Raw genomic sequence first — 27,840 nt, forward strand, 5'->3', positions numbered from 1 at the left:
CTACACTGGAAAGAAACCATTATGGTCTGCACTAGACTTCAGCTCAGATCTCAGCTGAAGACCTCGATTTCGATGCGGTAACATCTGAAATGCGTGCACGTGCAACAGCTGTGCCAGGCAGAGCATTTACAGGTGTTCTACATTCAAGTTTTCTTTTTCCAGGGAACGTTTGCTGTAGTTATCTGTTGTCTAGTGTTGCGTTGTTTGTTTTTCAGTAAAGCGGTGAGGTCACAAGTTCCCCAAGCTCGTCACAGTCCTGAAGATACGTGTTTACTTTTCAGTATTACGTTCTCAACTTTTAATGCCACTGACTTGCCTACGCAGATGGGCAGAGCACCTTGCAGTTCTTTGCCATGTCATTTGTTATTTTATCTATGTCATCTCTTATTTTTATTTAGTTATTTTTTTTTTTACAAATTGAAGCCTTATCTTGCAGCATGATGTACTTGGGAATCTGTCACTCACACAAAGCCCCATTGAAGTCAACAGGGTTCTGTGGCGCGCAGGACTCCACCTGCACATATCACGTTGCAGGATCAGGGACTGGATGTACTTAATCCATTTAAATCTGCATATGGAAGCCGTTTTCCGTCTCATCTCTTGTGTTGCTCGTCTTTATTCCTGCAGCCTTTTTTTTGGCTCTGAGGTATCTAAAAGCTAAATGCTGTGCTTAACTTGGGGTCATATTATAGATTTCTGTAATGCTGGAGAATTTTGTTTCCTGTCCCATTGTTAAAAATTAGCCTACAATAGGGAACAAATTCCCTGTTTTCTAGGTATGTTGTGTGCATTTTAAATCTGAAAATATCAAGTTTATTTTGTCTTCCCGGTTTTTACTGGAGGACTAGAGAAGTGGAGAGAGAGCTTTAACCAGCTGCTGATTGAAGCTGCAAAAGGTATTGGCTAAGAGGCATTCTCCCAAATGTTTCTCAAGACTCAGTAAAGTAAGTATTCACCAAGCTCAGTTAAACCAGTGCTTTACATAGTCTGCATATATTTCTTTTCCCTTTACAAGGTGGCTACAGAGCCCAGTGCGCTGCCATGCAGAGAGAGCCAAGACAAGTGTTGGCATGGTCCTTTGCCCAGGGCTAGTTGAGAAGCAGGGTACATTAGCCCAGGCAGAGCACCATGCTAACACAGCTGTATTGCTTCCAGCGCCTGAGCTAACATATATGTCTACAGGGCACGTTGTACTGTGCCAGGCTGACGTGCACTTAGTTTCTGAATCTCATCCTGTCATAAATGTACTGGACTGGATGTCATCCATAAAGGCCTGCAATAAAAACAAGGGAGACAACTCAAAGGTTATGCTAGCAGAAGCCAGAGTCCCCTTTGTGCATCACATCGTGACTTGCTGTTTTGGTTTGCAATTAACTTGTTGCACAAAAATATTAAAATGCCAGTTCTTCCTAGCCCCCTTCCCACTCGTCCCTGGGAAAGGGGTGAAGGTGATATCAGCAAATGAGAGAGAATGCCCCAGAAAAACCCACTGTGTTTTGGTCTGGTCTCCCCTTCAATCCACTTCTGTGTCTATAGGCTGTCTTCTCTTTAAACAGGTTTAATTATTTTAGTGTTAAATAAAATTTGCCGTCATAAATTGTGTGCAAGTGGTACAAGCAGAGGAGGTGGGGTAGACCCTGCAATAAGGATAGAGGAGTGCTCAAGTCACTGACAGATGATGTGCAAAAGTAAAGGATAAATTTCCACCTTTAAACGTTAGGAAGTTGAAGCATAACAACTAACCCAGAGAGCTAAAGTCCTTAAGGGTTGGTGTTACACCACAACTGAGCACAGCATACTAGGAAAATTGTCCTGACAGTGTGGGCAGGTAAATTAGCATTGCTACTGTAATGACATGTTTAGCTGCAGTTTTAGATCTATAATAAAACACACAAAGGAGTATATAGCATTGAATTAAAGCCGACGGTTTCTCCTCATTCAGATTCCCTTCTGCAAAAGAAATGCTGATGATATTAGCTCTGTAAATGCTAGACTGCATTAGCATGATGTCGATAATCATGGTTCAACAGCTCCTGACTTTAAGCAATTGTTTTGCAAAAACATGTTGGAATATTCACTAATTATACTTATTTGACAAGTATGCTGCTTATAAGTTTGGAAATATGTCATTCTAGATGTTGCAGTTTTTCACTGAGCTACTGTATAGGCATTTAAGCTGTATCAAATAAAAGGCTACTTCAGTAAATAAATAAATCAGTAAATTCCTTATAGAGTATTAATAAATACCATGCATATTTGTTCAGCTAACTAGTGCATTTAGAACAATAAAGAAATAAAGTTAACTAGCACGTTTCTGGGCCTAATCTGATTTGATTTCATGAAACCATTATCAGTGCTATTTATGAAGTTGATTTTTAAAGAGAATAGGAGTGAGGAAGAGCATCACTATTTTCAGATCATTAGGTTGCAGAATAAAACAAGATTTTACCTGAATTGAGACTCCAGTGATAGATTTATCAGTTGGTCCTGTTGTTTTTCTTGTGTCTAACTGGTGTTTTGTTGCCTCAGGTCCTAGGTATGTGATGTAAAATGTATATGCTGATGCTGTCTGGCATTCCTGATGCATTGTCTTTGAAGCAGCACTTAAAAGAATAATAATGGCGCACACTCCTGTCACCAACGAGCTATGACCTTGGTCAGCAAGGAAAAGGGTAGAATTGTTGGGTTCAAAAAGGGACACAATGCGATGCATTAAATAATGTGCACCAGTGAAACAAAACATTTTCAGTGTAAAGATGCAGTCATTTCTCAGTTTGATAGTTGTATCAGTGTCACCACTTGATACCTAACAAGATACCTAACTTTGTTGTTGTCAGCTGATTTGGGGCAAGCTTTCTAACCCCAGAGATGAAATAGCATACTCACTCTGAAATCGTGTACTCTGTATTTCAGAGGTGAGAGTAAATACATGTGCACATTGCTACGTTATTAGATTTTTCTGTCACAAAAGCTGTAGTCACCTATACATCATGTGCACCCAGTTCTCAGTTGGGGGAAAAATGTATAAAACTGAGCGACTGAAATATCACTGCTCTATTCTTTGTCACAATATGCCAGGATTTTCCAGCACCTGATAACATCTCTTTGACATGACGTGGATGATTAAGACAACTGCATATTTTGTGCCTAAGCTTCTATTTGGGCTACCTGCATGGGGAAAGACTACATAGTTTTATTGAAACAGCCATATCAGGGCTCTTCCAAAAAAAATCGTGGCTGAATCAGGAACCAGAATACCATCTAAGCTGTGCTATTTTAAGGCACCAAAGGGGGATTTGCCCCCTCGCCTACAATGGCAACTTTCTGTAAATTGTAAGTTTTAGATTTAACAAATTATTATACCCTGTTGCAAAAATATGGGTGTTTCATGGTAGACCACTGTACTCCAACCATGTGTGTGTTAAAAACAGTAGTACAAAAACATATTTAAGATTACAGTACTCATTTAAGCAGCTGATTTTAAAAAGGGCAATGCAATAGGTTAGTTTTAATGTTAGTCTTTTACTCTTGAGTTATCAGCTTTGATTTTTAATTTGCAATCTTACCATGCAATTAATGTAGGCATTTTGCTTATTTGACATATAAATACTAATTTCTCTGCTTTGAAATTACAGCGTAGTGAGATCACCTTGGCTAAAATATGTAGGACTTAACTTAGCATGAACTTTTATGCTGCATAAAATGATGAGAGATAGAGGTATGTATTATTAGGTACACAATTTAATATATATGGAATGGCTTAGGAAATTTCAAATACCACCAAATCTGTGAAAACAAGGTAATGAGCAGATGGGGATATGTTTTGCAACTGGCTGACTTTGCTTCATCACTCAAGGCTCTGATGAAAACCTCCTGTAATAGAATACCACTGTGCGTGATGGGGGAGGGGGAAGGTATTTTGTTCTGCTGAAAGGATTTAAATGTAATGATACCTGTATTTCAAAACAAAACTTATGAACGAAATGTGAAAGCATTATTCAGGTTATTTAGTGAAATAAGTTTTAGAGAATTAATGGGTATAGATCTGAACAAAACTAGTGAAGTAGTACTGCTGTTTGGTAAGATTCGATTTTGGTGAGAAGGATTAAATAGCTTGACACTTTTTATGTTGAGTTTTGAAAACGTACATGTATAAACGGAATTTGGGTTCAGAGAACTTGACTGAGTATTTTATGGTTGTCTGATTGTATTATATAAGTAATATAAATGATAGGAATACTCAAATCTCTTGGGCCTAAAATTAGACCTCCCAGCTGTATTCGAGATCGCAGGTGTACGCATACATGACACCCTTTCTTGTTATATGTCCTCCTGCTCCGTTCTCGTCAGTAGGCAGAATATTAATTTTTGAAAGAGTGCTAAATCTTGGAGGATGGGCTACTTAAATCTCAGTTTTCTGCATCGTTGCAGGAAGAAGCAGGAAAAGCTGTAAGGAAGTATTGTGAACGCTTTCATAACCTTGAAAGAAACCTCCCGTATGTTTGACTTTTAGGCTACCTAAAGTCTCATTGTAGCTTACAATATGTTGCAAACCAACTTTTGGGGGTGTCTGATTTTTGGATGATTCAATTCTGAGAAACTACGCACAGGGAAAGTTAAATAGATTTTTAGCCTGTCAGTTTTCACCACAAAAACTTGTCTTTAGTTTGACATCAGTGCATTTTGTTGCTTCTCAGCTTTTTGCACCGTTTGGTGTGTTGGGAGGATTCAGTGTCTGTGTGCATCAGGCAAACTAAGGACAGAGGGTTGTGCTTAAAGGATCAGGACTGGAACATTGATGTAGGCCTGTGACAAAGTGATTCGGGCCTAGTTATACATTTGGCCTGGATTGTACGTGTAAACAGTGTTTTGGTCCTGTAGTCTTTTGCAAAGTTAGAAGTTCAGGTTATGGGCACTCCTTAGCATTTTTTTAAAATTTAGATTTAAATAAAGTAATACACTTTAAGCGTGCTTGCTCTGGTTAAAAATGCAACAAGAATAAATAATTGTCAGACCAAAACTGCAAACTGTCCTTCCTCCAGCCCCCAAATGCCAGGCGTCAATCATAAAATAGAATACAAAGCACAAACCGTATACTTTTGTATTCCCCGACGAACCCTGACACCACCATCCCCTCCTCAGTAGTTGGGCTGTATTCTGTGCCCACGAAGTCAACAGATCAAAGCTAATTTTGGATTGTGCAGGGAAGCAACAGGGTGTGAATTCTGCAGCGGGGGGACTTTGCAGAAAGCACCTGGCCAGCAGCTCCCTCTCTTACAAGTTTGGTGGATTCCAACTTAGACATCCATGCTGATTTTGAACTGTGGCATTCTGAAGTGTGGAATAGCCACTTGTCTTGCTCTTACTTTTTACGTTAAAAGTAAAGATCCCTTTCATTTGGTGCAGCACAAATAAAAATACTGAGTAGTAATGATTTTTTCCCAGAGCTTCAAAAAGTATCTTTTTGTGCCTGCAAGTAGATAGGCAGCCTATTTGCATATGCAAACTCTGTTTGCAGGCCTACTTCCATTTGCATGCACATACAGATGCTAGGGTATTTGTGTGCTCTTAATACGGGCCCTTCTTACATCACTGATAAAACTTGCCTGTGAGAATTTGCAGGCAAGCAGAAATATGTTTTTAGCAGTTTAGTTACACACACAGGACAATAACTTTGCATAAATTGTCTGTAAACCATAGCCAAAATTATCAGAGTTTAAATGGTATGTTTTGTGAACAAGATTTAGGATTTGTTTAGAAATGTAATTCTTTGTCGTCATTTATTTCTAAAGCAAACAGAAAACCTTGTATCATGATTTTGATTTTATTTTTTAATAATAATACTGATAATCTATACATACTTGTGGATGCTCCCTGTGTTCATTCAGCTGCTGGCTCTGTTCTGAAAAATAGTATTGAAGTATTTGCTTTCTAAAACATTATATAATAGACTTTTCAGAGAGTTGAGTATGCAGATTATTAAAATTTCCGGGGTGCCAATTTTAGCAACACACAATCTACATTTAGGGTTTCAGTATGAAGATGTCAGTGTTTTTGGTTGGAAATAGGGATATATGTTCTAAAAGAAAGGAAGGTTTTTTTTAGAATGGGTTATTGCTGCTGCTATTATTAACAATGTTATTCTGCCAAGAAACTCTTGATTAGAAACGGATTCTGTTTTCTTGGTGTCTGTACACATAGTCTGTGCCCCAGAGAACTTATATTCTAAGTCGTGTCTGCACCACAAAATAAACCCAACTGTAGGTCCATGCTTGCCAGGTCTTTTAATCGTGGTTTTGTTTCATTTTTCTTAATATAGTTCTCCTTTTTTCTGCTGCCCACAAACACTGTGATAGAAACTAAAGTTTCTTTTCCAGTTGAAATCCAGTCATTTTCATCTATTTTGGGTGCCATCCTTGTGCATCCAAAAAATCATGAGTTCGGATCACCAAAATCATGAGATTTTTTGTAAAGTAATATTTTCAGTAGTAAGTTTTCTCTGCTTCCTGATACAGTACTGGGACATTTAGCATTTGCCTTTTTGAGCTCTTAAATAAAAGAGCCACAAACTTTTTAAGACAGAGTCTGAGATTCTGTGATTGAAGTCTGATTCCAGCAGCGGTGCAAGTGTTGCAGGACTCCTGATAAAACTGCAAGAATTGGCAACACTGTGTTTATAAAAAGGATATTGGGCAGTTAGAGTTGCTACACCTGTGTTAGACACCCTGCCAAAGGCTGAGGCCAATCCAAACTTTTAAAAGAATGCTAGATAATTTAACAGAAAGTGTGACTTTTAGTTGAGGATTTACCTTTAAGTTAAATGAAAACATGAGCACTAACACCATTTTCAGCACAAAAGTGAACAGATCATTTTATCAAAGAGATATCAAAATTGGAATAAAAAGGAATATAATTGTCCAAGACAGCTTTCAGTCTGCATTATTAAGGTCTATAAGTATGTAATGATGGCTCTTTAACTAGGTGAGTAGCATTAGGTTTATGTTGTGCTAACTTATTAAACATGCTATTGCAGTTCTTGTTAGTCAAAGCATTTTGCTTTTGACATCAGCAATATGAAGTGCATTTTGCCAACTTATATTAAATAGCAGTTAACACTTACAGTTTGTGGTTAATCAGGCCTGGACATTTTTTTAATTTAGATTTACCAAGCAGATTTTTAGATTGGCCATTATAGGATGCAGCTTTGGAAAGTTAAATGTGAAAATACTTCTGCAGAACTTTTATATGGAGTTCTTTTACTTAAATATGTCTTCTGTCAGATTTGTGTTCTTTTACTATCCCTCTGAAAGTGTTAATTGCTTCACTCTGTCTTTCCTCCCTGCCCCTTTTTTTTGCTTTCTCTTTCTCTTCCTCCGTTTCACTTTTGTCTCATCTGGTTCTTAAATTGTGGTAAGCAGACTTCTGCAAAAAAAAAAAAAAAAAAAAAGGAAATGTGTGTATTGGTCTCTGAAAGGAGTCAGATTGAAGGCTTATTTTCAACCCTTCTAGGAGGCTTTTGCAATTTTGGGCCCAGCATTGAAAGCTACCTTTTCTCTGAAAGTTTTGCCCTAGCCCATTCCAGAGCAGACATTTTGTCTTAGTGGGTGCTGGATAGAGATACTGTTTGAAGTATCTTGGTCCTAGCCTAATAAGGGACTGCAAAATTAGTATCAGGATCTCAGTTTAAATGTTGAAGTAGGAAGGGAAGACACATAATGCAGCTGCAATGCACTCCGAATCTGGGGCTCAATGAAATATAAGCTGCTGTATGTTGTCCAAGCCGGGTATTTTCTTTCTTTTCCTGTTCCCTATCGTGTTAAATCGTGGAGCTGGGAGTTCCAAGACGCTTTATTTTTGACATCTACAAACATTAATTCCTCCAGTGTAACAGCACTGGAAGAGAAGACTAAAAATATGTAGAAAATACTAAATTTTTTTAGGCAGAAATAATTCCATGCTTGGTCTTTTCTGAGCATTAAGCATTTAACTTCTGTAGCAGACTTACAGTGCAGTGCACCAAACACAATTTAAAAAGTAAAAATAAAAAGCTGAGAGGATATACCATTCTTTCTGTATTGGATGAATAGTGCGGGAGTATGAAATTAAGGGGAAAAGGCTTCTTAAAAACAAGAGTAAAACACAATAATAGGATTTAAATAATCCCATCCGCAAAAAATATGAAGCATCATTTGTAGGCTAAAACAGTAGTTCTTAACCTTTTTGGACCCGAGGCATCCCTCGCAAAATGCCAGCTCCTCGTTTTCACTTGCTTTTTGACTGCTGAAAAATAAGAGCAGGTTTTCTATTGCAGAGAACTCAGAAAGACCACAACAGGTCGAATCGTTCTCATTTGAAATCTCTGGATTGATCTTGTGTATTGTGTTTGCACACCTAACTGTGCTAACATTGTTTGCCACCCTGGGGCACCCCTGAAAGGATCTTGACACTGAACTAAAAGGGTGACTCTGAGTTGACCCAAACCCATGAGGAACCCATGTAACAGCCGTCAGTGCGGCCAGATCACTTGTGAGCATGTTGAAGCTCCGGTGTTCACAGGAGGTAGGTACCCTGGTACTATGATGAAGGCAATTAGAGTGTGCTTCCTTGTCTGAAGTTAAGGCAGTCCATTTGACACGTACCTCCTAGAACAGATACAGCTCCTGTTGTTGGTCCTGCATAACTACTGCGTTTGTCCACAAAAAATGGGGCACTCCCTTGACAGTGGTGGTTGTTTTTTGTTGGGGGGGGGTTTGGCCTTGCCCAGTCAAGAGTTAAAGCAGCCCAGTCCTGGAGACATGAGTGTGTGTAGATCATGGTTGCTAGGCTCTTGCATGAGAGGCATGGGCTTTATGGTTAAATATTTTAAAATGTCATCTTGAAGCTCAGAGGAATGGTATGAAATGGCACTGTTGAAATACTATAAACTGCATTAGACTTTTAAATGAAGAATGAATTTATTTGCATGGCGTTAAATCAGATGAGCATAAAAGTACAAGATTTTTATCCCAACTCTGAAGCGAGGGGAAAATGGGGTGAATATAAGTATCTCTGTTTGGTAGATGTGTAGTATTGAATTCTTTGTTAAATATATTTCGTACTTTCTGTTGTGTTCCTCATGCACCAGTTATGCAGCACATACAGTCCGATTGTTTCTGTGTTCCAAAGGTTAAGTTCCTTTTCAGAACTGAAGACACAATTTCTTTGAAACTTGTTTGCTGTTCATCTTGTGCAGCACTGTAAGAACCATGCCAAAATAAGGTAGGTGAAGGGAGGACATTAAGATCCTATCTGTTCCCTGGACAGGCTCCTAACTGAGGCTTGAGAAACCTGGGTCCAATTCAAGGCCCTTCTACAGACAGCTGATGTTACTGCAAGCGATCACTCAAACTCTCGGCATCAGTTCCCTGTTTGTAAAGCAGTAATAATACTTCCTTTCACACACTCTTTTCCTGCCTTTTTGAGAGCAGGCTGTGGTTTTGGGTCAGGACTATCTCTTGCTATATGCTGTGTCTCTTGCAGAGCCCATAGGTTTTACTAAGATAAAAATAATACGGATTTTAAAGAGTGGCTTTGCTAGTAAATGCAATTGTCTCCTTTGTTGCCCACCTCTCCTTGGATTTTAGTCTCATTCTTTATTTTATCTCAGTTGTGTGGAAACACATGAAATGAAAGATCATTTCAGTTCATTTGTGTGAGATGTCAGGACTTGCATATATAAAACTCCCTTTGAAGTCACAGCTGGAGTTTTCTGCATGTAATGCAGACCTTTTGGTAGGCACTTTGCTGTTTGCTACTGCTGTTCCCTCTGAATTCATGCTCTTTTACTCAGGTTTATATAGTTCTTTGGAACCGTTTGTTTTCTGCCATTTGGATTCTCAAATTGGTTTTGTAAGCATTTGAGCTACAGGATAAATGTACTGAAAAATAAAAGGCCAGGGAATATGTTTCATATACATGTATAGCTTGTTGTCTAGTTAAGACATAATTTGTACTTAGGATTTGTACAAGAACTTTGTACTTGTTAACAAGGGCTGCTGTCACAGGCTAATGTTCAGCCCACCACTTGTACTTGACTTTCATATAGCACAGTACCTCTGCTCTCCATCCTTGTTCTTTTCTGAGAAATAAGAGCTTTGAATTGCACACAATTTCTACTTCAGGCACTGCAGAAAGTACCAGTATTATACATTTCAGTACCCTCTCTACTCGAGAGAGAACAGACAGTGCTGAAGGAGGTGCAGCAAGCCTATGTGCGTGCGTGCAAGCCTGAAAGTAAATGGATAGGTGGCTTCGCAATCAATTGTCTGCTCGCTTTGCAGGGATTCAATGAGTGATATCCCTTACCGGGGGAGTTAATCATTTAAGATGATGCAGGACAATCCACTTATAAATATACAACTTTGTAAGACAGGCTACATTTTGTGTGTGCTGGTTCAGCTGGGTAGTATGAGTTCAGAGTGAGCATATGAGTGCCACAGATGCCCATTTAAAATTTGGTCCTCATCATTAAAGCAATTTCCGGATCCATGATCTCAGCTATATTAAAGACTGACTGTTAGTCTGTGGTCCATTAAAACAAGTGTGCTCTTCTGGGACAAGACTCATCGCAGAATTCATGGTGAAGTTTTAAGTGCAGAGTAAGGCCAGGGGAGCACTGGGGGTGGGAGGCAAGCGGCAGGAGGACAGGCAGTGGGGAAGGGTTGGCGCAGGTGGAGTAGAAGGAGCAAGAGGCTGCCTGCCCCCCTGCCACGGCTTTCCCTCCCGCTTGCCCCCCTGCTGCTGCTTTTCCTGTTGCAGTGGTAGGTGGGGGGGAAGATGCTTAAAACTATCCTCCGTTGTATATGTAGGAGGTTTATTGTACATTTGAAATAGTCTTGGATTCTTGTAAGTGTGGCAGATTTTGTAACAGGCAGGCAGGCGAATGCAGACCCTTGGGAATACCTACTATTGTGAGGGTTTGTATTATTTTTTTATTGTGTTATTTTTTTTTTCTTTTTTATAAAAGTCACATATTCCAAACTCAGATATTAAGTTTCTGTATTCCTTCAGTGCATCCTGTCTGTGAATCGTTTTGAACAGATAATATTATCCAAATCTTAAGATGCTTCTTAAACTTTGGAAATTAAACAGGAATACATTTTTGTCTGTATGAAAATTTTTGGCTTTTGAAAAATGTAAACAGTTGGATTTCACTTGCAGGTTCAAATAACAACCCCCTATTTTCTGTTTGTTCCCAAAAGGCTGCTTTGATAATGCCTCAAGTTAATGGTAGGGAGTTGTTTTACCTTGCAAGAAAAAGGGGAATAGGCAATATTTGCACCGTATTGGGACTGTTTTTCTAGAGCTGTGTGAAGTAGTTTAAAGGCAGAAGTTTCTGTGCGGCGCTTCAGAGAACATATGCATGCCATGTCAGGCAGCGTTAGCGGACATCGCCAGCTGAAAAAATGTCACGCAGCTGCCATTGGAACAGTGCTGGCCATGCCCTCGGAGCGTGCCAAAAACCGGCTCCATGACATTTTTCCAACAAGCGCCGTGTGTGGAGCAGGACAGCGTGGGTCGGGCTCGGGGCTCGTTTCCACTACAGTGCTCTCCAGCACTGTCTGGTGCTTTATAGAGGTGCCCAAAGAGGTTCCTCATCGACTCTCACCCTTTCCCTTTTCAGTTGGCACAGTTATAAATGTGAAGCAATTCAGGGCAGGCAGATATTGGGAAAGAGCTGCTAGTTTCTAGAATCTAGTGTCTAGGGTATATTTGTTTGTGTTTTACCTAATCTACGGTAATTTTAACTACTATTACGTAAGGTTTCACCTTGTATTTTTTTTAATGCTACATTCCTAATTGTGTAAAAAAAACAACAAAACAACCCAAGGCGTATTATTAGTGCAAATTATAAAATGGTTGTCCTTGAAATCAAATTGTGTTAACAAATACTTCTTATAGTTATCCTTTTCATGTAGCTTCAGTTGCTGTACATGTCACAGGTAAGCTAGGTACTTGAAAGGGTATAATTAATCTGGTCTGTGTCCATTTATCATGGCATACCTGATTTATCCATATTTGACATTCGCATGTGGCTACCTGTGGGATTCCAATAGAGGCCAGTGGGTTGCGTGTTCCTGTGCGTTTTAATTTCAAACTAAGGTTCAGAAGAGTATAAAAAAAAAAAAAAAAAAAAGAACAATACAGGATTAGCATCGTGAGGGGCTTTTTATTTACTTATTAGGAAAAATAGCTAAATATTCTGACAGTAAAATGGTTTGTGACAAGCGCAGGCCTTAATTCTGCAAGCTGATTTGTGTGGGTTGATGCTGATGTCTCTCTCTATAAAGCACTGTTGAAGTTATTTGGCCTCTGCTGTGTGTGGAAGTCATCCTGGAGGACTCTGGACGTATTCATCCAGACAGAGTCGATATTAGACATCACATTTTCAGTTTTGAATTCCTACAGACTTCAGATTAATTATGAAAATGTATCCTTCCCAAAACATGGCAGCTGAAAATATTCCTTGACATATGCTCGTGCTGATAAAAATAACACTTGTCAATATTAAATTAATGCATAGATAATTAACTTGATTATATTTAAGTTAACCTTTGCATGTAAAGGTACATGGAAATTATGGTGTTAATGTTGTGTACGGTAAGAGAACAATTTAAAAAATCAATTATTTTAACTATTGTTGGTTGGGTTATGCCAGGTACCGTTGTGGAAAACATTTATGTACTTTGTTAATTATATGCTTTGTCAGGCTTTTTGGGGTTTTTTTGGAACAGCTGAATAATCAAAGAATATGAATTTCACTTTTATGTAATAGTTTAGATTTGTGATCTAATACTTTATGTAATACTTTATCTGTAAATTACTGGAGAGTTTTTAATCATTAATCGGCAGTGTTGAGAAATTGGTTTTCTTAAATAACAAAATTGCTGAAACAGATTTTACTAGTGAGAAGGCTGAAAGCATGCGAGTTTATCACTGGCATACACATCCACTCTGACGTACTCTTATCTCTTTCTCCCTCATATAACTGTTGCACAGATCTCTCTGGTAGCAGATGGCTGGAATATAATGCACTGTTAAACAAATAAAACCATTAGATACATAATGTTGCCTGGTAAATGACTGTGCATTGAAAACGGTTACAAAATTTTAAGTAGAAAATAAACTTCATTTTAGAGTTCGTTTAAAGAAAGGGGAATAGAACTTAAATTGCTCTCAGAACACAAAGCATCTCTCATGTTGTATGTCCTAAAAAAACCAACGATTCTCTCTTATCTGCTGTGGAATAATGAGTTCTCAATCCGAGTGCTACTAGGTGTCAACTACCAATAAGCAATTATTTTAAATTTAGCTTTGAGAGAAAATATTTGTTTTGTAATATTTCACCATTAACTATTGCTATTATCTATTCATTTTTTTTCTCACTTTCAGCATGTACTGAAATATGCTGTAGTAAATGATAGTTTGAATAGTGTCATATGGCTCTTTAACATAATTATTTTTTCATAATTGTAAGCAGCTGAGAGATGCCCTTTTTGTCTTTTTGTTTTAGATATGCCAATATTTGGTCTTTGTCCAGCTCATGATGATTTCTATTTGGTGATGTGTAACCACTGTAATCAGGTCGTAAAACCACAGGCATTTCAATCACATTATGGTAAGTGCTTAACTATTTTTAATAATTAAGGATGAGGTTAAATCGGGATTAAGCCTGGCAATTTTTGATTATCCCTCTTCACGATCTTTGAAGTGAATGATGCGAACATCATTGTATTGTAAATACAGTCTGAGAACCGAGGCTCTGTTCAGTCTAAATGCTAAAATGTTTTAGCACCTTTTTAGAAAAATGTTCATCTATCCAAATAGGGTTGTCCCTGTTGATGCTAGTAGACTGTTTCAGTGCTCCTATCTTGAACCCCTGAATCTGTACAATCCAGTTTGAAAGTTTGTGTGTGTAGCTTGTGTGTACACATCTTTGAATAGTAAGAGTTGTGCAGTTGCAGTAAGAGACACAAATTGGAGCTGGAAACTAAACTTCCAGATGTTGTTGTGGAGGGATGGAGCATAATGCACATGAGAGAGTAGTGAGCTAGTTTATTTAAAAAGGATCAATTTTCATTTGCTTTAGTGCTCAGATGATTTTTTGTATATAAACTATGCTAGGAAGTTCTTGTTATGTTGGTTGGTGTTAGCCAATGTTGACACAGCACTAAGAAAATGTGAAGTGCTATACAAGTTCAAGTATTACTTCCTATGAAAAAGACAACCGAGGGAGGCAGCCATTTCTTTTAACTGCAGTGGAAACAAATACAAAATTATGGCATGTAGTCTTCGCCTTGTTTGAATTGGGTTCCGTGAATATTGATCTCTGCCGTACTGGTGAAATTTAGAGGAAGTTTTCTAACCAAATGCTACTATGGGGCAAGTGTACGTCTACTCTCGTTTTTTCCTGATATTGGTGGGGTCTGTGTGTATGCATGCCTACATATGCACACCCCTACTTCCCTGGTTGCTGGAAAGGATCCACTTCTGTGGATCATCTCTTGGATGGTAAATGTTGGTTAGGGAATGCAGAGGGGATTATTCCCTTTTCCCCCCCATCTCTCTTCCTCTTTGGTTTTCCTTCCTCTGGATCACACGCTCCTCTTCTCCCTCTCTCTCCTTCTTCAAATGACAAATACAGTCCTCGGGAAGGTTTGTGATATAATTCTTTCTTTCTCAGTGATTTAGGACAGGGTGGCCAACCTGTGGCATGCATGCCACAAGTGGTACGGACAGCCTCTGTGATATGTGGCAGACCAGGGAGGGGACAGGCAGGTAGGACAGGGAGCAGAGAGCAAACGAGGCAATTGGGCAGGGGTCGGAGTGGCACTCGGGGAGGGGCTGATTTGTGGCACACCTGACAAAACTGTTGGTCCTTACCGGTTTAGGAAAAAAGCAGCAATAAAAAAAAATGTCCTCCAGAGTTCTGGGAAGAGAAACGCTTTCCTTCATCTAGCTGCTGTGAGCCAGTACCGGCCGAGAACAAGCTTATTCCTCATCAGTCCACTTTTTCACCTGTCTCTGAATAGCAGGCCATCCAATAAATCCTTCTAATATATATATCACATTAAAGTGATTCTGAGTACTGTTAAAAATACATTATGGGGGAGGACTGTATGGGACAGAGATCTGAGTGCTGAGATGCAGAACCTTTCATCTCAAGGTCACTGACTTAAAACGGGCATGGGCTGGTAGAGGGACAAGTTGATGTTACATTGCAGATCGTTTTGTGAACTTTGTGAAATAATGTGATGATTTCCAGCTGGTTTCTTGCAGTCAGGTGTCTGTGTTACAGAAACCAGTATTATAGTTGTTGGCATGAAAACCTTCTTGGCAGTCTCAGCAGACAGGTCATGAATTGAGTGGGCCTGGAAATTGAAGCACTGCTCACTCCGGGAGACTGAAGGTGTTGGGAGATATGTAGAAGGTCATCATGCATTTGTTCTTAAAGTTTGATTAAGAGTCTTACGCGGGCATTGCTCTCACTTTGAGGGAAGGGCAAGGGGGAGAAGAGATTGCAAAGCAGTGTTGTGAAAAACGAAACCTAACATATTTTTTACAGGTTCTGTATCAGTTGTGCTCACATCGTAGGAATGTGACATGCCAAAAAAATTTCAGACATGCTAGAAACATTCTCCTCTTACTCTGAATATGAGAACGAGCTGTTTCAAAACAAGTGTAAAAGGCAGTGATAAGGAATGTCAAGGTTCTCGTTAACGTGTGCTATTATAGACAATAAGGAAGTTGGACAACTGTCTAGAAGTTTGGAAGGAAATGGGTGGAGTCCGCAGTGATTGGAAAAACAGGGCCGGGTGTTGTCGTCGGCTATTAGATGGGTTTGGCTTGGTGTAATCTAACTTCAGAAAGATGAGCAGGCCAATGTGAATGTGAGCTAGTTCATACTTTCTGTTTTCAGTCCTTAACTTGGTTCATTTGTTAGGTGTTGTTTCTCATTTTAGCTTTCTTATATGTAAAAGCTGCTGATAAATCCCACAGACAAATGATTTTCAAACACCAGCGTATGCCTAGGATGAAGAAAATGGCAGGAACAATGAAAACACCCCGTTATTTAAAAACAGTGTATTTCAGCAGCATTTGCATTTTAAGTAATTGGGTAGAGAACTTGTGCTCATCATTGTTAGGGGCTGGAAGGGACCTTCCAGATCATCGGGTCCAGCCCCCCTGCACATGGAAAGATTGCTGGGGTCATCTTTAAACATGCAGAAAATCATTGTCTCTGGATTTTCACAATCAAGTTTTCCACTGAACAAGATCTTTCACTTGTGGTTTTATTTTAGGATTTGGATTTGTTTTTGTTTTGTTTTTTTAACTGGGTCTCAACTGATTTGAAGAAAAAAAAATCACAGCAGCCCCTCCAAGTCATGGCTTTTTATAAATTTTCCATTCTTTTGAAACACTACCAGAGAGATAGGGATCTTAGATGGTTATACAGCTTTTGGGTAGTGTGTTGCTTGTACGTGGTGTTCTTTAAAGCTTGTCACGGTGTGATTTTTAGTTTCCAAAGTAGAATACGCTCTTTCAAAATGTCATTTTTGTCAGAGGAAGGTAAACAAACTATTCACTGAAGTTAATGAGCTTATTAATTTCCTCCAAATCATGTTTGTGATAAACTATTTGCCTAGGTAGGCTGAAAGGGCATTTTAGTTCATATGCTTTTTTTCCTAGATGACATGTAATCAGATGATTTGAAATATAATCTTATTCCGTTAACTGCATTTAACATTTTAATGAAATATATTTATAGAGGAATCTATTAATTTATTTGACTTGTGTCCAGCTGGTATTTCTATTTTTTGCTGATCTTTGTTGTGCTGCCAGAAAGGATATTAGTCAGAATTTGAAATTAATTTTTTATTTTTTTTTGAAGCAGTTAAAACAAGTACATAAGATATGAATTGTAGTTGTAATCAGTTTTGGCTGCTATTTATTAGAGGATAAATATGCCATTAAAATTGGACTGCAAAATGCGGTCTGGACACCCAACTACAAAATTGCTGGTTTTGTAAAGGATTAAAAAGGTGCTATAATATTTTTTAAAAGCACATGAAGCTTACAGTGGTGTTACTTTTCTCTATCAATGATGATTAGTTTAACTCTTCCCTGAAAAGAAAAATTCCATTGTCCACACAACAAAATTGTATAACCTCTTCGATATCCTTGGGTAGATTTCCTACGCGCTGTGTATTGTGTGAAAAGCAGTTGGTTCAGATTATTCCGTTTGTTCAAAATAACTGTTTGTGCGGATTATTTTACACTTTTAGGGGGGCAAGTGATACTTAACATCACTGTAACCATGCTGTACCTTCTCTGTGACTTGAGAGAGAGAGATGTCCTTTATTTTTTTTGTCTCCTGTTTCTTCCCTCCCTGCAGCTTTCCATCCCTTTCTCTCGCTCAACCTCTAGATGTTTGCTGTGTCCTCACAGGGGTCCCAATATGAGCAACACTTAGACTTTGGGTTTGTAGGCCCAATGCTTCCTGCATCCTGACCCTTGCTAGTCTGCTTTTGGCAAAGTCACTTATCCTCTGTGTCTCAGGATTTGCACTCGCAGCATGGAGATAATGTACCTTAAGGTATTTTGAGATCTGTGGGTGAGGTGTTTGCTCGTGTTGTCTGTCAATTATTTAATGGTTGTGGAAAGCTATATAAGCGCTAACCCTGAGGAGAGAAAGTGCTAGGGTATCATGTTCCTGAATCCCTAGGCAGGCATGTCCAGTCCCTCTACTGATTCTCACCGCTTTGTCATGCAGTAGCAAATAAGATTAACTACTCTATTCAGCTTCACTTCTGCTGTTGTGTGGACAACAGGGAAGCTGTGAAGAATGCCTGTTTCACCTTGTTGACCCTTTTGGAAAGCTCAGAGCAGCAGCAGAGGCAGATGCTAATTATTCAGCCTAAACGAGGGAGATGCAGGGGGGGAAAGGATAGAACAGTACAGGCCACCTTCCCCTTCAGCAGTTTCCGGGAGGCCCTGAGGCTGAAGAGGGGTAGCTAGGGTCATCACCACCCCCAGCCCTGCTGTTGCCAGAAGAGGGAGAAGTTGGGGAGCTTTCTCCTTTCAGCAGGTGGAGAGAAGCAGATGTTCACATTTGTCAAATACCTGTTAGCTAGCGGCTGACCAGCGCCCTGGAAATCCCAGCACGGGCTTCAGCAGCATGAATTTTAAGTGTGTGGGGGGCATCATCTCAGGGGTTGCCTTTCCTACGCCACCTCTTCCACTCACCACCTCGAGCCAACTCCATCACATGCACTCATTTATGGCATCTTTGGCTAGTCCGTTTTACTCCTGGGGGTAGTGAGTGTCTGGTAGATACGTTTCGAGCGTTTGTGTCTAGATGAAAAACATATTCAACCTGATTTTAATCAGGATAAAAGGTCCCATTAATTTTCTGCAGCTTTGATAAAAATACTCTCAATCAGCATTGCTGTACTTGACCTTTTGAAATAGGTTGTGGTAATATCCTGGGTTGTTTTTATGTTTGTTTGTTCTTAATTTCTAATATTGCCTATAACTTAAGCATCAGAGGCTCTTCAGCCTAGCATCGCATTTAGTTGCTTCCCCTGTCTTGTAGCTGGAACCAGAACATAAATGATCTCGTACTCACTTCCTGCAAAGTTGTGCTCTTGCACAACTTGACATCAGGATTTAGAAAACCATCTAGAAACTTGACATCAGGATTTGAGAGGTTTTTTTTGAGGTATTGGTTTGAAGTTCTTGAGGTATTAGCATTGTTTCTAGGAAGGGAAGTATGAAGTGGAAGATGGTGTGTCTGGGCTAGATGGTATTTAAAGCAGAGAAAGGAAAAGAATCTGCCTCTGGAGCCATCAAACCTGAGGGGTATTTTTTGTTGTTTGTTAGAAGGCTGCGTGAGCTCATACGTCCTTTAAATGGACAAGGCTTCATTTATGTTTAGGATCTATTTGGCCGTAGACTAATTTTTCTCAGTAATTAGGTGCGTGCTGTTCACCCGTGACTCTTGACTAGTGTAAAAATATACAAATCATAGGAATTTCAGACAATATTGGTAATCCAAAACCCTTCTCCTGTAATGGTCCAGTAACCGAAGGAAAACTTTTAGAGCCTCTGGCTTTGCACAGTTGGGCCAGCAACCTGCCATGCATATTGCTGAACAGGCACAGGTGGTTTTTGACATACACTAGGCCAAAGCTGGTATATATAATTAAAAAAAATCATCATTGGCAACCTCAGCAGGTTCCTTTTGCAGCATGAGCCAGTCCTCATACAGTTGTTCACAAAGTCTAGGTTCCAGCAGCCAGATTTTAGTTTCTGGGTGCAGTAACGACTAGCTTAATTTCTTCTTGGCAGAGCTGTGTGAAATTCTATAGCGTTAGCAAGAACCATTTTGGCATATTCCCAAAAAGGAACGGGCTCACAATTCAGCATAGGATTTGTTTCAAAAAAATATTTCGACTGATTACTTAGTTATTTTTAAATAGTACATCGTTAAATAAGAAAGCATTGCCACCTGCAAAAGTAAGTCACTGTAAATATACCAGCGTTACAGTCAGGGCTTGAAATACATACCCAGAAACTATTAGCTAAGTACTAAGCGTCCCAGCCAGGGTAAAAAATAACACGCTGTTCTGCCATGGTCACATCCCCCCAAAATTTTAAGAATAAAATAGGTGGATATTGGGTTTAAGTGTAACATCACAATCAGTTCTTTTAGAAAGTTCCTTTTGTAAGCATAGGGGATAAAACGTTTTTGTTAGGTAAAAGCTTTGTTTTTTGAAGACATTAATGGCATAACCTTGCCCAAACTTTTTTCTTGCTGTAGGTGCGTGATTTTTCAAGTCCTGATTGTAGGCATAAAAGAGGGAGATTGGGGTAATACCTGATAAAACAGCGATGTTCAGTTTCAAACTTTAAAAAGCAAGGAAATCCATTGTTCAGTTTACTGCTTAATCTGTAATTTATATCATTCTAGCTACAGTGCAGTACTTGCTAAAATACATAACATGTAAAATTAGCACAGCATGCTTTCTTCTCTCTTTGCCTGAGATTGATTAGTGTGAATTGAATTCCTTGCTATTCTGCTGGAGCAAATAGCACACAATGCAGAAATCAGTACGTCTCGGACCCTGGATGGAGGGAGAATGTCTTCTCTTCCATTAGGAGAGAGATGTGACGTTTAAAAGCCTTCCAGCTAAACCTCTGCTCCTGCACAGCGATCCTCCAGGTTTGGGACTGCATGCTTTTTCAGGATTAGTGCCTAAACAAGGGGAAGTAGGAGGAAGCAGCAAAATGGTTGGTTGTATTGATGGGCAAAAACGCATCGTGTTCTTTTTCCTTTAGAGAAGGAAGTCTGGCGTATGGGTGTGGAATATCTCAGCTAAACTCCGTATATAAATAAGAAGAATTCGGGAAGAGGTTAGCAGTTTTAAGAACATGTCAATCAGGGCCCAGATGAGAAGCCAGAAGAAACAACCTGACATTGTAGGATAGCCAGATGCATTTTTTCCAAATGGATCAGTACAACAATTGGGTAAAGAAATAGGTAACCAATTTAAAAGTCGATGTGAAGTCCCATTGTTCGGATACACAGGGCAGATTGTGACGTGCTTAAGAGTCACTGCTTCCGATTGCCTGCAGATCCAGAAAAGGCAGCACGGCATCAGCATACCTGAAAGGTTTCTTCACAGCTACAAGGGCGCTTTCTAGCTCCTGACCACTCCTTCCTTCTGGGAACCAGCCAGGGGAGGTGGCGTTCACGGAGAGGGCAGGCCACGGGCATGGAGGAACTGGCACGGAGCCTAGAGCAGCACTGTGTGCAGAAGTATGAAGCTGCAAGCAGCTAGAAGGATGGCAGGCCAAGGAGGGAGGAGGAGCGTCGCTGCGGAGGGAGGGAGACAGGCTTCCTGCTGGCATGGGCAGGAGAGGAGAGGGCATGGGAGCGCAGAGCTAGCCCCTTCGGGCTAGTTAGGCGCTGTGTTAAAGGGACGCTGCCACATAGCTCCATCCTGACATTTGACCAAATGCAAAACAGTGAGATGTTTATAAAAGCTTCCTGGTTTGCTGCTTTTGGGAAATAATGCGTTCTCATGAACTGTGTTGACTATTCCAAGAACTGCAAACCTCAGATCAGCACCACAGACCTTTTATCATTTCAGTGAGACGTATTCTGGGAAGTTCTGGAAACAGCATCAGGTAGTGAGCTACACAGATAAAGAGAGTTGTGTGGTGTTGTTTTTCTAACCACCAAGAAGAAACCAGCCATTTTCACATACCTGTATATTTCTGTGTTGCATGGCTTTTTATCTCCCCCCTTCCTCTCTCAGCCCACCACCTCCAGGCAGCTGCCATGCTCTGACAAAAGAGAGAGGCCACTCACAGATTCCCTTGTGTCGCACAGCTAGGAGCTAGCTCTGAGAAGTCTCAGCATGGTGCATTGCCAGCGTGGATTTCTGCTCAGCTCTGCTTCCCACAAAACCAGTAACAATAAGAACTGTCACTGGGATGAGGGAGAGGGGGAGTGCTGTGGGGAACCTGCCGAAAGGTATATGGGAGGGAGACGATGGCATTTGCAGGAAGAGCAAGTCTTTACTGGGAGAGCTTTTGCATGGCTGCAAGCTACAGGGTTGCGGTCTGGCTGGGGATATCCATGGGGGAGGAGAGAAGGGGAAGAAAAGCAGATAAAACTGAAGGAGGTGAGAGGAAAAATACAAGTAAGGAAATACGGTGAGGAGGAAGATGAATAAGCAGAGAGAAAAAGAGGCCCAGAGACAAGAATCGGTGGCATTAGGTAAATTGGTGGGGTGGGGAGCATTTCTTTAAAAAAAAAAAAAAAATGGGGAAAGGAGACATTACAGCAACAAAAAAATTGTCCCTTGGCTTCTACCTTTTGAAGTGAAAATGTTTGCTTTAATGTAGTTTGTACACGTGACTGACATGACACGGTTTTCTACGTGTGAAAAATAGTCCAGTCCTGCTTTTGCTATTTCTGTGGCTGGGATGTGGACAGATGCACGTGCGTGGGCGCACACCCGATTGCTAGAATCCTTCTCTTTGCTCTTGTCTTTCTTTAGTGCGTTTGCTCTTGTTCTTCTACCTCATTCATGCAAAATACATATTTCTGTAGCGTCACTTCTATTTCTTAGAAAACGTAGGGGTACTTAGGATGTGGCTGTGGCTTCTTCTGCAACCAATAGGTTGTCGCGACTTTTGTAATGCCGTGGAGATGAATGTCTGCGAGCGTGTCTGTATTGGAGAAGAGGTGCGGAACTGAGCTCCAGGGAAGGACGCTGTTCACGGTGGACCCCTGCGAAAAACAATGTGTTTTGTGCATGCTTTGCTCCCTCTGCTGGTTCTGCAGCAAGCAGACATCAGTCCCGCTCTTACTGGTAGGTTCTCATCTCTCACAATGCTGCAGAGAGCCAGAGCTGGCCAAAAGCTGCCCAAATGTCAGGCTTGTGTCAAAACTCAAGATAAAATGAACGCCTATAAAATTGAGAGGAATAATGACATTTTATTTACAGTTTTCTAATTGGTATTACATAGGGGTCCCCCCCCCCCCAAACTACTGGAGTATTTATTCTCGTATTGATTTCCAGTTTGCTTTTTCTGACTTTTCAATAATTTCCTGACTGCAGTATCTTAAATTATCATTAGCGTTATTGATGATAATATTACATTATTCCCAAATATATGCCACAAAGTGATAGAAGCAAAGGAGCTGGCATTTTGTCCTTAATGTTCAAAGCCTACAAGCTGTGTTTTTTAAGCATCGCCAGAAGAGGGAGTGTATAATATTTCTGATGTAAAGATACCTCCCAGTGTATTTTCAAATAGCTAATCAATAAATACATGATTTACATGTATAACTTGTAAGTAAAAATCTTGGAAGAAATTTCAATAGTTGACTTAAACTCCCAATATTAAGGAAGCTAAGAGTTAATGATCATTTTAATTTCTTTTAATGTCCTAACAAACGATAAATAATTATTTGTTCTTTATTTAGTAGCCATAAAAAAAAGGATATCACGAATGGAAACTGAAGTCCTGTCACATTTCTAAACTTTGCAGGGTGTGTTCAATTATGATGATTGTTTAATACTTGATAGTTTTAATGAGCAGTGTTGTATTTGGCTTTCCCCCCACTATCTATAACAGTCAGGAGGGAACTGTGCATGCCACTTGATAAAACATCACAAAATGAAACCATCTTTTATAAAACATTACAAAATGAAACCACCTCTTCATTTCATGAAACTCTCAAAAAGTAGCAAAATGAACTGTGTGAAATGTAATATTGTATTTCCTTGTGTGTGATATGCCTTTACCTGAGTATGTGGGCTATCGCAACCTCGTTGGGATTGTTGTGACAATTACGTCAGCTGCTTGTCGTGAACCTGGAGAAGACAGTCACTCTCACCTTGTAGTTGCTTCTTGTGCGTAAGAAAAAACATTGTTCTGTTCACCCTGGGAAGCATGAACTTCTGTGACCACGAAACCTCATACGAAGGCCGTGCAGCAGTTGACGCAGTGAAAGGAAGGTTTATCCACTGCACAGTCACACAAGCCACAGGAAAGAAACCACTATGTACCTGGCATCCTGGTGCTGCTTAGGGTGGCAAGCATCCTACTTGCTGCTGTTCCTTGCTTTTGATTCTGCAACCGCCCCAGGGACTGCAGGGGACCAGAATTACCGTGGCGGTAGAAACCTGTTCCACCGATGGTGGTTGGGCTGGAATAAGGATCAGCTTTAAGAGGATCTGTCTTTTCTTGATTAACAGAACAAAACGTTTTGTTCCTATGGTGGTGAGGGACTCTTCCATTCCACTCCCTGTGGTCTGGAGACTGGCACAGGGCAGGGTTCCTGCCGAGTTAATGCAGTTCCCACATAATTGAGCTTCCCTTCACCACTTGGCAAGGCTGTCAGGAAATATTTGGCTCACGGGTCTGTAACACAGAGGATAGCTTTCAAAAGGGAGACTTCTCTTTCAGCTAGAAGTTTTTCTTACGTGCCTGCACAAAGCAGGAACATCCTCTCTCCCTTAGGATATTGTATTCCTGGTCACAAGCCCTCCTATGTGTAGCCTCTGTCATTCACAGGAACCTGGTTTGTCATATTTGCAGTGGTGTTTTGCAGCTAGTTCAATGGTTTGGGTCAGGGGTGCACTTCTTTTGATCAAGAGCCTCCCATGCCCCTCTGGGACTCAACCTGTAGACTTTGCTGCCTTATCTGTAGAGCTACATTGGATCTCACACAGTGTTTCCTACATAGCATACATTTCTGTTGACTTCAGAAATGGCCTGTTAGGCATTCGCATTGATTTGCACTGTTTTAGTCAGATCCGGATAAATTCAGCTGCCAAGAAGAAAGGCAGACAGTGCTAGAAAGTGTCCTGTTGTTGTGACATCGCAAAAGTTTTCACTTGCATTTCTAAAGCCAAAGATTTTGGTGCTGTAGCTGTAGCTGGTTCCTCCGAAATAAAACTAGATGCCTGGATGGGGATGAAGTTATGAAGTAATTTATTTAATTTTTTCTGGGACTTTCATCTGCCATCATAAAGTGTTTTAAGCATATGAAGCGTTGCAACGCAACTGTAGTTACACCCATTGGGGGGTCACTCTCCCCACAGTTCTTCCTTTCTGCTAATTTAGGGCAAACCCGTGTATTGGGACTCGCTTGTTTTTGTCTAATGCAGACTCAGGCTGCTGCTGTGTTTGTCTGGCCAGCGTGCTTTCCATAGCGTCCAGATCTGCAGCAAGGAGGCTGCTGCAGGGCCAGCTGCTGACCTTTGGTAGCAGTCAGTCTCCCTCTGCAGTCACCAGGATGCGTATGGGGAAGCGACAGGCTATTTCGAATATGCTAGAAGCACTGACAGGCTGCTGAGCTCCCTGCTACTTCCTCTGTGCAGTACCACTTGTCCTAGCGACAGCGTTCAGGAAGAGCTAAGACTGTAAACATGAAACGCTTCCCCAGGAATAGATTTCTCTGCGTTCGTGCACGTTGGCATGGAGCGGGGACGCTGTGAAATCTGCCTGAGCATCCTCGAAAAGAACAGAAATCCACAGGGTTTTCCACCTATGGCATGTGTATTTGCACGTGTGTAAAATGTTTGTATAAAGCTACATGCGTGCGCTGAGTTGATAACCATACAGGACTATAGCTTGACCGCCTGCTTCCCCTCTTTCCTCTACGCCAACTTCTAGGACTTTTCCCTTTTCCTAAAACCTAAGCAACTGCTTCTGCTTCTGCTTTCCCACAGCCCCCTATGAACAAATACTACCCCGTGAGCAAACAAATTGCATGAAGACCAGGACTGAGAATAAATGAATACTGAGTAGGAACTCTTTGCGGCCTTGTGATCTATTTGTTCCCAGCTTTGCAGAACAAGGTTTGCACCTTGTTGGAGACCGAATGTAAGGTGTTGGAGGGTCGTGGCTTTGTCCATTGTTACTCAAGCATGTGCTGGGGTGTCCTTGTCTTGAGCCACTGGCTCCGTTCTGGTGGCATCGCTTCTTGAATTCAAGCATCGCTATTACAGCCTAATTTAAATGAACTCATTCATACTAGAAACCCACTGTAGTGGGAGGCAGCGGCTGCTGCTGCAGAGTGGAGCCCAGCTCCCTCTCCCCTGTGGGTGGCATAGCTGGAGTGGAGCCTGTGGGGGTGAGGGGGTGCAGGCTGCCCACTGCAGGGTCGGAGCTCCCCGCCCTGCTGCCCTCCCCTCCCCGTGGCCCCCGCAGCCCAGCAGGTGGAACCCCCTGTGGCAGGGCAGAGTGAGGCGGGGGAGCTCCATGCTGCCATGGCAAGGCGCCCCCTCCCCGCTTGGTGGCAGTGGCACAGAGTTGTGCTTCCCGCTGCTGCCGGCTGGGCAGGGGGTGCTTTGCCATGGTGGTGGTGGTGGCAGTATTGAGCTTCCCTGCCCAGCCCTGCTGTGCTGCGCCAGGTCCCACCCGCCGAGCTGCAGAGGCCCCAGGGGAGGGCAGCAGGGTGGGAAGCCCCAAGCCCACAGCAGGCAGTCTTCCCCTGCCCCATGCACAAATCTGGGGGACATGTCCCCCCCGAGGTGTGCACGCAGCAATGCGGAGCCAGCCCCTGCACCCTCTGGATGAGTTGTCCGCGGCTTTTCCCACTCCTTGCCCGGGCGGTGCAGATGTGCATTCCAGCCCCAGGCCCCAAGCATCACCTGGGCCAGCCCTGCCCAACTCCTTCCCTCCCTTGCTATGAGAGCCTCAACCCCTCCTCCCTGCCAGACTTACCTGTGGGAGCAGCTCTGCCCACACCAGCACCTGCCCACCCTCTCCCAGGTGCCCCCAGCCCCCTGAAGGCTGGAACTCTGCCAGCCTGTGAGGGTAAACCCAGCATTTCCCACATTTTTCTCCTTTAAAGGAGAAAACCTGGGTTTTTCTCCTTAAAATAAAAAAAAATCCACGTTTTACCACTTTTTTTTCATGTCGAACGGAAAACCCAGATCTGTTAATCACTATAAAATAAAATCCAAAAGTTGTTTAAAAAGCTAATCATTCCAAAACCTGGTTTTGATGACTTTTACGACATATGAAGCATGATGACGTGGTTTTCTTGGCACCCACTGCGGGTGACGTGCGTTACTCATTCAGACCCTTCCATCCTACCCTTCGGGATACCGCACGTGTGTGTGCACGCACTGAATAATTATTAGTAACGTGCGAGATGCGTAGCTTTTTCATCGCTGTAGGCTTGCATCGAGGAGCTAGGGAGCTGCTTCATGCTCTCCTGATTCCTCGGAAGCAATCTTTCTCTCGTCATGATAGTTTTGACGGAGTTTAACGTAACTCTGCTGGGTGCTCTTGCAACAAAGCCCAGGGAACTCGGTTTCTCCGCAGTGACGCACATCAAGCTGTTTCTCCCCCTCCCTGCCCCTGCCTGTCTGCTCCATTCTTGTAAGCAGCCTGACACTTGGAGAGCAGGATACTTGTCGTTTCCATTACTTTCCTTGCTTGCTAGAGCCGAGCAGACAAGCGGAGGGAGGAGGGAGAACAGTATGAGACGCATGTACACAAACTGAACCACAGCTTAGAGGGCTAATTTTAGGCCCCTGAACCTAAAAGTAGGCAGGTTAACTCTCAGTTCAAATTGTTTGTTCTTTTCTCCTTTATTTTGAGGAGCGTTTTAGAAAACAGAACTAAAAAAAACCCCACTTAAGATATTTAGAAATAAAGCACTCTACTGGGTTTTTTTGTTTTGTTTTTTGCTTTTGCAGAAGTTGACTTTAAGAACCCGTTTAATTGTGCAGCAGAGATTTTATCAGTATCAAGGCAGTTTTGTAAAGAGTCCAAAAAGAATAAATTGGGATTTTTTTTTTTCCCTGAAAATATAATTGCTTGAAAGCCTCCAGTCAACCAGCTTGAAAAAAAATGCAAAAAAATCATGGGGAAAGCTCAGATACAGAGAAAGCGCATAGGTGCATATGTGTACATGCATGTGCACACATTAGGAAGCATAAAATCTCATTATTTTCCTTCAAAGCAATGGTACAGCCTTTCCAATTTTCTCACCATGTTCAAGGTCCCCACCATACTTCCCAGTCCATGCTTAGCCATCAGCTGCTGGGGTCCCTCTACCCCTGGCTGCAGCAGGATGACATGATGAACAGTGCTACTTCATAATTAAACTGATAATGATTGCAGCATTTTAGTCAGTTTTTTTGTAGCCTTTTCCACAAATAAAACCCTTCTTTGCTACTGGGCTTGCTGCTTCTGAAAGGCAATACAAAGATGAAGACAAACAAGCGCTGGTTTATTTGGGGCAAAGACCTCAGTGTTTAT

The 27,840-nt window shown here is 41.3% G+C and overlaps 1 protein-coding gene across 2 annotated transcripts in view; it reads left to right on the forward strand.

Moving 5' to 3' along the window:
* ATXN7 (ataxin 7) overlaps positions 1–27,840 on the forward strand; it is a 105,644-nt gene that overhangs the window by 45,483 nt on the left and 32,321 nt on the right. Inside the window, exon 5 of one of the 2 annotated variants that reach the window (XM_059715843.1) lies at positions 13,553–13,657. The exons of the other annotated variant lie outside the window; for it this stretch is intronic. Coding sequence (XP_059571826.1) covers positions 13,553–13,657 — 105 coding nt within the window. The remainder of the gene's footprint in view (positions 1–13,552; positions 13,658–27,840) is intronic. 2 annotated transcript variants of the gene reach the window in all.

Source organism: Alligator mississippiensis, chromosome 12 (assembly GCF_030867095.1).
Source record: "Alligator mississippiensis isolate rAllMis1 chromosome 12, rAllMis1, whole genome shotgun sequence".
In the NCBI taxonomy this organism is placed as follows: Eukaryota; Metazoa; Chordata; order Crocodylia; family Alligatoridae; genus Alligator; species Alligator mississippiensis.